The sequence below is a fragment of the Sporisorium graminicola genome, chromosome SGRAM_12 (genome assembly GCF_005498985.1).
Source record: "Sporisorium graminicola strain CBS 10092 chromosome SGRAM_12, whole genome shotgun sequence".
Lineage (NCBI taxonomy): Eukaryota > Fungi > Basidiomycota > Ustilaginomycetes > Ustilaginales > Ustilaginaceae > Sporisorium > Sporisorium graminicola.
The window spans coordinates 1,354,409-1,366,762 of record NC_043722.1 but is presented as its reverse complement, the minus strand read 5'-3'; the positions used below and the strand labels follow the sequence as shown (position 1 = coordinate 1,366,762).

Sequence of the window (12,354 nt, the reverse complement as noted above, 5' to 3'; positions counted from 1 at the left end):
TAAAGCGAGTGGGTCTTGTTGCTTGCTTCCTCCCTTCTCCCATCCACCAGAGCTGACCATAAGCCGCACCTCAGGTTCCAGCAACAAGGCGTGGAGGTCTGGATCTCATGCTCGACAGTCGTACACACCATCTTCTCGGTCACGCCACCGTGATCACCATCTCGGTATAGGTGGACAGACCGCACTCGCGAACATGGCCCCAACACCACCCTCCCAAAAGGCAGGTCAAGCCAGCATTAGCTCCTTCTTCAAACCCAAATCGACTCCTGCCATTATCACCAAGTTTTCCCAACCTGACCCTGTCCAGAATGGCAGCAATGGGAAAGCTCGAGGCTCGAGCTCCTTCGATGAAGGCGGTGCTTCCACCTCGTTCCAACCTCCACTCAAGCGGTCAAAGCTGAACAACAATAACAACGACGATGATGGAAAGCCTCGCCGCGAGACGATCGACCGCATGGGCAAGTGGAAGTTTGCACCTGTAAAGCTCTCGAGTAGCCAAGCTGATGAGCTGGAATCAACCCTTTCCCAGGGAGAGCCTGTCCGCTCGCAACAGGAACAGGCTCGCCATGAAGCGTTTCGCAAGAAGCTGCTCGGATCCAACTTTGCCATCGATCGACATGCAAGGAATCAAATGCAGATCGAGGAAATGTCGAGCAGGGATCCGTTTTCGCCAGGAGAGGCTCGGCCTAGCACGGGTGCAGAGGACGATGCCATCGTTGTCGATGACGGCGCCGACCTCGACGACGACGGCCAAGGTCCACAAGCCGAAGGTAGCACTCCGAACCGCTTCGGTCGTTTTGCTGCTTCTTCGTCTTCCTCCAAGTCAGGCCCCACCGCAACGTCATCTCGTCGCGAAAGCGCCAGCAGTAAATCAAGAGGAAAAGCCAAAGCCAACGATACCGACTCGGGCCCAACATATACTCCTCTCGAAAAGCAAATCCTCGAACTCAAAGCGGCCCACCCCGGCGTCTTGCTCATCATCGAGGTCGGCTACAAGCTCAAGTTCTACGGTGAAGATGCGCGCATCGCATCCAAGGAGCTCAACATCATGTGCTTTCCCGAACGTAACCTTCTCACAGCCATGATCCCGGTCCACCGTCTCCATATTCACGTCAAGCGTCTCATCAAGGCCGGCCACAAGGTCGGCGTGGTGCGTCAGATCGAGACGCGCGCTCTCAAAGCCGCTTCCAAGAATGCCTACACGCCCTTTGTACGCAAGCTCACCGCGTTGTATACGGCCAGCACGTGGATCGATGATCTGTCAAGCTCGGATGATCTCGCCGCGACCATGGGAGACGCGTACACCAACCAGCCAAAGAGCCTCATGGCCATCGTCGAGCAATCCGAGGGTGGTAATGGACCAGAAGACCGCGTCAGCATCGGCATCGTCAGCGTCGAGGTGAACACGGGTCATCTCACGTACGACCAGTTTTCAGACGGCCATGCGAGGAGCGAGCTCGAGACGAGAATCGCGCATCTTGCGCCCGCGGAAGTGCTCGTCCCTCCCAAACTCAGCAAGCCCACAGAGAAAGTCATTTCATATTTGCTTGGTAGCGGCGCAGAAGGCGGTGTCAGGATCGAGAGGCTGGCTGCCAAGCCAGACTATAACCAAGCGTTCCAGGCTGTCACGCGTTTCTATCGTGACCGAGCGCCCGAGCAATCAGAGACGTCCGCGGCAGCAGACAGTACCGAAGAGGATCCCACGACAACAGTTACGGCAGCTGCAGGAAACGTCACCTCTAAAACAACGCCATTCATGTCGCTTATCCTTTCGCTTCCCCACCTCTCGCTCATCGCACTAGCCCAAATCATTCAACACCTCGAAGCGTTCCAACTTGAATCCATCTGTACACTGTCGACCAATTTCCGCTCCTTCTCGTCGCGCACCACCATGCTTCTGAACAGCAACACGCTCGCCAACCTCGAAATTTTCCGCTCTGCCGATGAGCAGACCGAGCGCGGCAGCCTCATCTGGCTGCTCGACAAGTGCAAGACGGCGATGGGCCGGAGGCTGCTTCGCAAGTGGCTGTCGAAGCCGTTGACGGATATCGACAGTTTGGAGCAAAGGCTGGATGCGGTGGCAGCGCTGCGGGATGGAAAGAGCTACGTGCTTCGTACGCTGCCTAACCTGCTGCACGGGCTGCCTGACCTGGAGAGAGGGCTAGCTAGGATGACGTACGGCCGTGCGACGCCTACCGAGCTCGCAACGGTGCTACTCTCACTCAACCGGGTCACACAAGAGTTCAAAGCGGAAGAAGCCGCAACCTGGAACACGAATTCTACGCTGATCGATACACATCTAACCTCACTCACGTCTGGCAAGCAACCCGTCCAGACGTACCTCAACCAGATCTCGATCAAAGAAGCACGCGCCAACAACAAGCCGGACCTGTTCCCTGACCCGGACCTCTACCCGGCTATCCAGACATCGAAAGACAACATCGCCATCGTCGATACGGAGCTGCGCGAGCATCTGAGCGAGATCCGCAAGTTGCTGCACCGTCCAAGTCTCGACTATGTCAGTGTTGCCGGTATCGATTTTCTCGTGGAGGTCAGGGTGGCGGACGCGAAGAAGGTGCCTGTCGATTGGCTGCGCGTGAGTGCGACCAAGAGCATGGTGCGCTTCCATACGCCAGAGGTGATTCGTCTGACGAAAATCCGCGATCGACATAAAGAGACGCTGGACGCAGCGGCGGATGAGGCGTTTGTCGACTTTGTCAGCGGGATGTGCAGGACCGAGTACGTCGCGCTGCGCAACGTCGTCGCGAGCCTGGGCGTGCTGGACGTCCTGCTCTCGCTCGCGGAGGTGGCGGCTTCGGCGGGCTATACTCGACCCGTTTTCGTCAAGGAAACCGCCTCGGTGCCGGTCGAGATCCAAGCGATGCGCCATCCGATCCTCGAGGTCGTCTCGCCTCTACCGTACATTCCGAACGACATTGCGCTGTCCACACCCACCTCGACACCAGCGATCCTGCTGACGGGGTGCAACATGGGCGGCAAGTCGTCGACCGTGCGCACACTGGGCCTTCTTGTCATCATGGCGCAGATCGGCAGCTTTGTGCCCGCAGCCTCAGCCCGCTTGGGAATTCACGACGGCGTATACGTCCGCATGGGCGCGCGCGACTCGATGTTCACCGGCCGCAGCACATTCATGATCGAGGTCGCCGAGACGGCGGATATCCTGCGCTGCGTCACTCCGCGCAGCCTTGTGGTGCTGGACGAGCTCGGGCGTGGGACATCGACGTATGACGGGTTCTGCATTGCTTCCGGTGTGCTCGAATACCTGCTGCGCATGGCGGTGATGCCGAATGTCGTGTTTATCAGCCACTACTTCCAACTGGGCCGGCTCGAAGCGCGGTTCGCACACAGACTGAGGAACTTCCACATGGCGTTTGTCGAGACCTCGCCGACGGACTTTGACGCCTTCGACGGGCTGGACGACGACGAAGGCGGCAAAGGGCAGATCGAGTTTCTGTACAAGCTGCGCACCGGCATTGCGAGCAAGAGCTTCGGCATCCACTGCGCGCGACTCGCTGGCCTGCCAGAGCGCGTTCTCACCACCGCCGCTAGCGTCTCGGCGCAGCTCGAGCGCACCCATCGCAACGCCGAGCACAAGAGGTCCCTCAAGCTCCTCCGCAGCGTGTTTGCGCACCCTCCCAAAGAGCAGCTCGACGCGAGCCTGCTCGGCAAGCTCGACGAGTTGCTCGTCGCCAGGTCCATGGGGTAGCGTCCACTAGTATCGCCACCTCGCGTCTGCTCACCATCCTCCCAATCATTTGTTCAATCATTCGTTCAATCACTCGTCCAATCTCTAACGTAATTACAGTAGTACCAACGCATATACAGTACCGATGCACCGCCTTGAATGAAGATTCAGCTGCAGTTCAGTCTCTAAGACAATTCGGCAACCGTCTCTGAGGTGATCTGTGATGACCACCGGCTCTTTTAGCTGTTCTTCGAATTGTTGTACTGATCAAGCGCCATTTGAAAGTGTAGACTGGTACGTAGTTGTTCTGCAGTGACCGGAAGAGACGCCACACACTTTGGCTGTACCCGGGTGTGGTCTGCTTCACGGCAACCCAGCAAGCTTGGCCTAGCAGTCTGTGGATTTGGCAACTTAACGTTAGCAAGGTACGCTCGAGAGCCCGGGCTCCAACAGGACTCTGCAGACTCATGCATGCTCGTCGCCATCACTGATCTCATCAGCCACAGTCCGGGTCATCTTCTGGACACTGAACTGCACTCGAGTCTTCTTTCAATGCGGTGCGTCGGTACTAACTTTACTGTAGATACGGTAGTTCAAGCATCTCAAAACATAGCCGGTTTGTGTATGTGTGCGTCATGAAGGCTCGGATTGCGACAACTGACCACAAGCCAAGCTATGCGGATAAAAAAAAACAAAAACAACAAACTCAATAGAAGTACAAAGAATTACGAAAGTGAGCTCGTGCGCGAGCTCAAACATCGCACTCCATCTCTCGCTCAGCCATCGGCCTCGAAGGCCGCCTGTCTGGCAAGTCGTTCAACAGCTGCGATAGCGTCGGCAGCGTCGGCCTTCCCGGTGGCGTCGGCGTCGAGTTGCGGTCGCTGCTACCATCGCTTCCCCTCGAGGCGTCTTCCTGGCCCGACTTGTCAGCGGCCAAGGGCGTCGTCTCACCCTCTTCCGCGTTACGACGACGCGGGAGCGACGAAGTGAGGATGGGAGGAAGACGCACTCGGTCGTGTTGAGCTTGCAGCTTGGCACGCGCCTGTTCAGGGAAGTTGATTGCGATGAGCAGGTCGCGGATGAGACGCACGTGTTCGCGACGCATGGCCTCGTTGGCTTCCTCAGAGGAAGACGATACAGAAGACGATGGACGACCAAGGCCTTGCATCTGCGAAACACGATCAACAAGACTCGGGTAGAGCGAGTTGCTCGATGTCGACGACGACGACGACGAAGACGACGGTGGCGAAGAGGTAGCAGGGGCCGAGTGGCGCGACGATGAACCCTCAACGGGAGTGCCGTCGCGTCGCAGTGAGGAACGTCTGTCGGACTCGAGGAGCGAGGCGATCGAGGTGCTGGTCGACGAGTTAGATCGCACGGGTGGCAGTCGGCGAGAAGCCTCGGTGGGCGACACGCGAGGGTAGAGGCCGTGCGAGGGCGAAGAGCTGCCACGACGACCAGCAGCAGGACCCTCGGACCAGCCGCTCTCGGAATCAGCAGCGGGGCTTACCGAGCGGAAGCGGCTGCTCACCTGCGAAGCGTCATCGTCGAGCTCATCCTCCTCCATGGCGTCATCATCGTAGTTGTCCTCCATCTTAACCGGCGTGCGGTGAGCGTCACGTCGGAAGGCTGGTGCAACCACTTCGGGCGCAGCGCGGGTCAGCGCCTCGACACGGCGATAGCTGTGTCCGCCAGCGTCCATGGGAGCGAGCTGAGGAACAACGGCAGCGCCGCGCGAGACACGAACACTGTCGAACGAAGGTTGGTGCATCTGGTGGGAAGAGGTGGCGTACGAGCTAGAATCGGGGTAGTGCGAGTGGGCACGACTGGGCAACTGTGCGATGGAGCGCTGGACAGCGCTGGCGTTATTGGCAGCCAGCAACGACTCGTCGAAGCCAGGAATGTGGGTGAGGCCGTATTGCGAAAGCGACGAGAGGTCAAAGTCGGCGCTGTTGCCCTGCGACGAGAAGGACGACGAGGCCGACGACGACGATGCGGATGAAAAGCTGTTGTGTGACTGCGAACCGAGGGAGGCGGCACTGGCACCGAGCTGCAGGAGGAAAGCGTTCAGCTGGGCGAGGTCAGCGGGCTCCTGCTTGACCGGAGCGCGCCCAGAAGAAATGTTGCTCTCGACCTTGACGGCGGCGGGATTCATGGAAGCCGCAGGGAAAGCAGCGGCCGAGGGGGTAAAGGTGGAGAGGATGGCGTTGAGCGAAACATCATCGATGCCGCCCATGCCAAAGGTCTGGTTGAGCCTGTCGGCCATGTTCGAGTCGTAGGCGGGCGCCATCTTCTTGCGTCGGAGGTCGCCAAAGAAATCCTCGACCTGTTCGTGACCACGCTTGCTGCCTGCCAAGTTGTGGCTAGTGGTGGCGCCGTGGGCGAGATAGGTGTACGAGGTGGGATCGGTGGAGACCTTTGCGCGGGGATCGAGACCCGAAGCCAGGTGCATGTACGATGCGCCATCGTTGGCGTGATGGTGGTGGTGGTTGGGAACGGGGCTGCTGCCTTGTGGAGTGTCGATGCGCGACGACATGGGCGAGAGAGAAGCGCTGGAGGTGGAGTGGGCATAGTGGTAGTCGGTGCTGGGCAGCGATGGGTATGCAGAAGGATATGCCGAGGCCGATGGGTAGAGGCCGTGCTGAGCGGGGAGTTGCGGGTAGCCCATGTAGTTTGCGGTGGCGCCGGCATGGGCAGGAGGAGGGTAAGGGTAGGCGCCAAAGGAAGCGGCGTGCTCGGACATGGAGTAGGCACGAGCCGCGGCATTCTGTGCGGCCTTGTGCTGACGCTGCTGCTGGTGTTGTTCGGTGTGGATGCGCTCGTGCTTTTTGAGATCCTGTGGACGCTTGAACGTCTTGCCGCAGACGTCGCAGTTGTGGGGCTTGAGTGGGGTGTGTACGCGGATGTGCGAGGTGATGTGGTCGCGCTTGGCACAGGTGACGTCGCAGCCTTCCCAACGGCAGGTGAGGCAGAGGTTGTTGGTGGACTTGCGACCGACGTGGTCGTCGCAGAGATGCTTGTAAACGACCTCGGGGTCGTAGAAGACCTTGCCACAGTCGTCCCATCGGCAGGTGATGGGCTTGGCAGGAGGATCAAAGTCGGCATCGTCTGAGGAAGCGCCAGTCATCTTTGCTGAGGGTGAAGGTGATGATGAGGAAAAGGAGGTAGCAGTCGAGTGGTGGGATGGAGCTGGGCTAGCACCGAGATGGCTACTGGAGGTGGCGTAGCTCGAGTGTTCGCTGGCCGCAGCCGGAGAGAGATGGCTGCTCATTGTGTCTGCTGTGGTGGTGGTGACGGCGAATGGGAGATGGCGTCGTCGTCAACGCAATGTAGTCTTCGAAGGTATATATATATGGAACTTGAAAACGATCGAAGAGATGGATGGTATTTGTTGGTAGTTGATGATGACAATTAAGCGGATGGTGGGACAAAAGGGGGTTGATCAGAAGGAGCTGAGGCCAAGAGTATCGAGTATATGAATGGCTGGTGGAAGCGACTTCCGGATACGCGCCAAGAATCTACAGTCGGAGAGGAAATGCCAAGGCTTGGCGGTCGATCCACGTTTGGACGGAGTCTTGGCGAAGGGCAAAGGCCTTTACGAAGCACGAAGACGCAGGGTCGAATGCTTGGCGCTGGTAATGGGAAGCGAGGGCTCGACTCGACGGAGAATGATGATGATGATGAGGTGGAAGTGCAGGGTAGAAAGAAAAGGGAGGAACGAGGGAGAGAGGAGGATGAGAAGTCAGCAGCGATCAGAGGTCTTGGCAGGTAGGCAAGTAGGCAGATTGGAATTGCGAGCAGGGCTTGCCCAGACTCTCTTTTGATTCTTGGCGAGAAAGCGAGCCAAGAATCAGCGCATGAGTCGCAAATAAGCGTGCTCAAGTGCCTCGCATTGCCAAGAACCACGTCGTTAGCCTCTTGCTTGGCTCATCCAAAGCGCCCTGATAGCTCAGCAAGCCCACATACCCGGCAAGGCCGTATGACAGAGACAGGCAGGCCGCTTTGCCAAGAATATCGAATTTCAGTCGCGGTCGGCCTGGCTCTCTGACCATGAACGTGCCGTGGCGCTGTTTGAATCCGGCAGTTGGCCAGTCTGAAATGTGAATTCTCCTTTATCGGTTTATTTATTTTTTCAATCTAACTCGCTGCCAAGACCTGTCCTTGCGTAGGGAGAAAGAGACAGGGAAAGTCCGTTGCCCTTTGCAAACTGAGCCGTAGGTCTTGGCGTTTGCCAAGACTTTCGTTTGCTTGTCCATGAGGCTGTTCCCCTGCCTCGACCCCGCTGCCAAGACTAAACCCTGTGTCTCCGCGTTTCCATCAGGAGGATGGCGTCAGACATCGACCCAGCACCCAGCGGGCCGACTAGGATGCGGGCGGACGAGGTCTTCCGGACGAGAAGTGTACGATGGGAGATATGCACAGTTTCAGTTTTCGGTCATTCGCTGCCCCTCCAGTCTCCTCTCTGTCAATCGGCTTTGAGAGTTTGTCCTTGTTTGCAAGACAGAAAAAAGTGACCGACCCAGTCGCGCATCTCGTCCTCCTGGCTGCCGAGCGTTGAGAGCATTTCGCTGTCCCCACCGCGAGTTACTGGTAGGCTTAATGCTTGTCAGCAACTCATAAACCTCGGCCAATCTGTGCCAACTCTCTCTACGCTTCATTGCTATAAACCCACTTTACACACTCTGCTCCCATGCTGCTGCTGATGACACCAACCCTAATCCCTCGTACATCAATCGAGTGCCGAAGACCGATCCGGAAGGGTGCGGCCCGCTGGCTCTCTGCGTGCAAAAGCAGAAGCGTGCCGGATCGGCACGAACTGTGAATACAAAAGCGTACATATTTTTAATTTGAATGATTTGCTGCTAAGCTTGATTTGCAAGTCACAGAGGAAATATCTGTATTCGATTAAAACATCTAGGCACCCTGTTCCTGGCTTGGACCACAGAAAGAAACTTACGGATGCCCAGCCCTTTATCTCGTAACTTGTCCAGATCACAAAACGACGCATACTCTTTGTTGTGCGACGATGCCGAGAATGAGGATGAGCATGATCAGAATAAGTCTGGCTCGACGCCAGCTTGCATGCTCGTTAACTATCACGGAAGTAGTTGGCCGGTCGTCGCAACCCCGTCAAAACGTGGAATTTGTGCAAATTTCGCGCAAACCAAAGTGCTGGGTGGCCCTTAGCCTGGGCTGCTCACGATGCCGAATCGGCGTGAGCCTGGCAAACGGTCGATGCAGGCGATGAAGGCTGCTGTGAAGCGGAGAGCTTTGCGGATGCCTGCCAAGCGCTTCATGCCAATGCCGAGAGCCACCTGGCATTTCCTGCTCGTCCTTGCCAAGCGTCATTCCACGAGCCAAGCCAATAGACACCCGGTCTTGGCGTTTGCATACCGGAGCTCAGGTCGCAATCGCCGATCTTTATTGCATTTTCTTTGTATCGCCGATCTGTTTTTCCATAGCACGTTACACACACGGGTGCTTGCTCTCGATACCACGCTGGTCTGTCGAACACAAGGTCATCATGAGGATTGCGCGTGGTGCTTGATGATGTGTACATCACGCCTCCATGCTTCCAGCGTCCTGCGACGGCGAGATGGTGACGAGAAAGTCTGTAGGAGCGTCGAGGTAGCGCCACGTCGGGTCCGACGAGCGCAGCTTCTCGATGGTGGACTGGAGATGGAGGATCCTCGTTCGGCGTCGGCGTTCGTCGTTAGCCTCCTGTTGGTCGTCTAGCCGATTAAGACTGGAATGGATTGCCAGGCCAAACACCACTTTTCGCATCCTTCGGCGCTTGTTCCTGCGAGATTGCATCTCGATTGACGTATCCCCCTTCGCTGTCTCACTGGCTGGAGCTGCTTTGTTAACAATGCCATCTGGTACAAGGGTAGATGCACTTGCGCCTGGTTGTTCTGTAACTCTGCTCGTGCTTGTCGATATCAGAGTTGCATTTGAAGGAGCAGCAGCTCGCATAGTCTGGTCAAATAGACTGCCAGCCTGAACAGCCTGTGCTTTGGCCAGTAGCGCTTCCTTGCTCTTGCTGGCCGAGGTGGGCGTCTTTGGTGTTGTCGATCCGATGGCCCGCTTGGTGGGTGTTGCGTTTAGACTCGCCGCAAAGGTGCTGTTGAGACTATCCGACGGTCCCGACAGCGACTGAGAAGACGTGCTTGAGACGGATTGCACTGCTGCTCTGAAATCGCGTTCGGCAGCAGCAAATTGGGCAGGGGGCAGTCCACTTGCTCGGATCGCAGAGCCTCGATCTGGTACTCGAGCGTCAAGGCTCTCAGCTGCAAGGTAGCAGCAAATAGCCACCACGCCTGTGCCTGCATTCTTGACCGCCTTCTGGTTGCCTCGGCGCGACCAAATGTCCACCGCAGCAAGGTATGACTCGACTCGATCGATCAATGGACCAGTGCGTGCGCCACACAGCGATTGGATTTGCGCACGACGTGAGGCCGCCATTGTCGTTGCTTTACGTTTGTTAAGATTCGTTAAGAAGGAGTCGTGGCTGTCCAAGTCGTCGTTCTGCGAGTCATGCGTCAAGCGTCAAGGCGAGAAGGGAGCGGCCCATGCGCCTATGTCTTGACAACTTTATGAGCACTCCCTATGAAATTGCCCGAAATCCGAAACCGTAGTCCAAGTCACGCGGAAGCTCAGAGACCTTTTTCCTGGGCCTGGGCACTTTGGCCTGCTTCGAGTCAGAGATATTTGACGCTGCGTTCAGCCAAGCCTTGTCGTTTAAATCTTCTCGTTCTCACTCCACTTTCAAGTCCACCACTCTCACCCATCATGGCCGACCAAGCTACCACTCAGAACGAACAGCAGCAGCAGCAGCCTCCTGCCGCGGCCCCGGCACCAGCTGTCGCCGACGGCGCCGAGGAGCTCAACCCTGACGGAACGCCGCTCTCGGACAACCAAAAGAAGAAGCGTGCCGCCAAGGCGGAAAAGGAGCGCATTAAGGCGGAAAAGGCGGCCAAGTTGGCCGCTGAAAAGGCCGCTCGTGAGGCGGCCGATGTCGACTTTGCCTCGCAAAACTACGGCAAGCTGCCCCTCAACATGTCCCAGGAACGCTCTGGTCGCACCTTTACCAAGATCTCCGAGATCAGCCCGGAGCGCGACGGCGAGCATATCATCCTCTCGGCGCGCGTTCAGACCAGCCGTGCGCCTTCCGCCAAGCTCGTCTTCCTCACCTTCCGCCAAGGTGTCGACTGTGTCCAGGCCACGCTTGCACAGGCTCCCGAAAAGGTGTCGCGCCAGATGACCAAGTGGGCCGCTGGCCTTGCTGCCGAAACCATCGTGCTCGTCGAGGGAACCATTGTCAAGACGCCCAAGCCGGTCGAGTCCAACACGGTGACCGTCAAAGAAGCCGAGATCAAGATTGCCAAGATCCACTCCACCAGCGAGATCACCTTTGAGCAGCTGCCCTTTGGTGTCGACGACGCTACCCGATCCGAAGTCGAGATCCAGGCTTCGCAGCAGACCGACCGCCCCCTCCCTCCCATCGCTCTCGACACACGTTTGGACAACCGTGTGCTCGACCTGCGCACTACCACCAACCAGGCCATCTTCCGCCTCACCCACGGCGTGTGCAAGCTCTTCCGCGAGTACCTCGACAACCTCGACTTTGTCGAGATCCACACGCCCAAGCTCCAGGGCGCTGCCACCGAGAGCGGTTCGTCTGTCTTCAAGGTCTCGTACTTCAAGGGACAGGCGTTCCTGGCGCAGAGTCCGCAGCTGGCCAAGCAGATGGCGATCGCCGCTGATTTCGGACGTGTCTACGAGATCGGGCCCGTCTTCCGCGCCGAGGACTCGAACACGCACCGCCACATGACCGAGTTCACGGGTCTCGATCTAGAGATGGCGTTCAACGAGCACTATCACGAGGTGGTGGATGTGCTGGATGGGCTGTTTACGTTTATCTTCCGCGAGCTGCCTAAGAGGTACAGAAAGGAAATTGATGCCGTGAAGCGTCAGTATCCGTGCGAAGAGTTCTTGCTGCCCGAAAAGACAGTGCGCTTGCAGTACAAGGATGCGATTGCGCTGCTGCGCGAGAACGGCAAGGAGCTGGGCGACTTGGAGGATCTGTCGACCGAGATGGAGCGTACGCTGGGTGGATTGGTGCGTGAAAAGTACAAGACCGACTTTTTCATGCTTGACAAGTTCCCGCTCGAGATCAGGCCGTTCTACACCATGCCCGACCCGGCCGACGGCAAGTACTCCAACTCGTACGACTTCTTCATGCGCGGACAGGAGATCCTCTCCGGTGCCCAGCGTGTCCACGACGCCGCATTCTTGGAAAAGAGGATGGCCGAGTTTGGCATCCCCGTCGAAAGCATGAAGCACTACGTCGAGGCTTTCAGGCTTGGATGCCCGCCCCACGCCGGTGGTGGTATCGGTCTGGAGCGTGTCGTCATGTTCTACCTCGGTCTGGGCAACATCCGACGCGCCAGCATGTTCCCTCGTGACCCGAAGCGTCTGGACCCTTAGAGAGCAGGCCCAGGTTAGTTTCCCATTCTGCTCACCTTTGTCGAGGGCACAAGTTGATTGCTTTCATACCAAAAATGCTTTGCAAAGACAAGCGTGTTTGTGTGCTGGTTTGCTTGTGTGCTCCTCACGTGTTGGGCCTGCTTTGACTGGCCGGCGTTGAA

At 57.5% G+C, this 12,354-nt stretch overlaps 4 protein-coding genes across 4 annotated transcripts; 2 read left to right on the top strand and 2 right to left on the bottom strand.

The window, feature by feature from the left end:
• Nucleotides 1-193: 193 nt before the first annotated feature.
• EX895_002023 (uncharacterized protein) lies at nucleotides 194-3,727 on the top strand (the record flags this gene model as incomplete). The annotated part of the gene is made up of 1 exon (XM_029882622.1): nucleotides 194-3,727. One exon carries the CDS (start codon nucleotides 194-196, stop codon nucleotides 3,725-3,727), a length of 3,534 nt encoding a protein of 1,177 aa, XP_029741477.1.
• Nucleotides 3,728-4,457: 730 nt separating this feature from the next.
• EX895_002022 (uncharacterized protein) lies at nucleotides 4,458-6,833 on the bottom strand (the record flags this gene model as incomplete). The annotated part of the gene is made up of 1 exon (XM_029882621.1): nucleotides 4,458-6,833. One exon carries the CDS (start codon nucleotides 6,831-6,833, stop codon nucleotides 4,458-4,460), a length of 2,376 nt encoding a protein of 791 aa, XP_029741476.1.
• A 2,432-nt stretch (nucleotides 6,834-9,265) lies between these two features.
• Nucleotides 9,266-10,168, bottom strand: EX895_002021 (uncharacterized protein; the record flags this gene model as incomplete). The annotated part of the gene is made up of 1 exon (XM_029882620.1): nucleotides 9,266-10,168. The coding sequence occupies one exon, from the start codon at nucleotides 10,166-10,168 to the stop codon at nucleotides 9,266-9,268; it is 903 nt and encodes a 300-aa protein (XP_029741475.1).
• A 327-nt stretch (nucleotides 10,169-10,495) lies between these two features.
• On the top strand, nucleotides 10,496-12,193 carry EX895_002020 (uncharacterized protein; the record flags this gene model as incomplete). Its single annotated transcript, XM_029882619.1, has 1 exon — nucleotides 10,496-12,193. One exon carries the CDS (start codon nucleotides 10,496-10,498, stop codon nucleotides 12,191-12,193), a length of 1,698 nt encoding a protein of 565 aa, XP_029741474.1.
• Nucleotides 12,194-12,354: the final 161 nt, after the last annotated feature.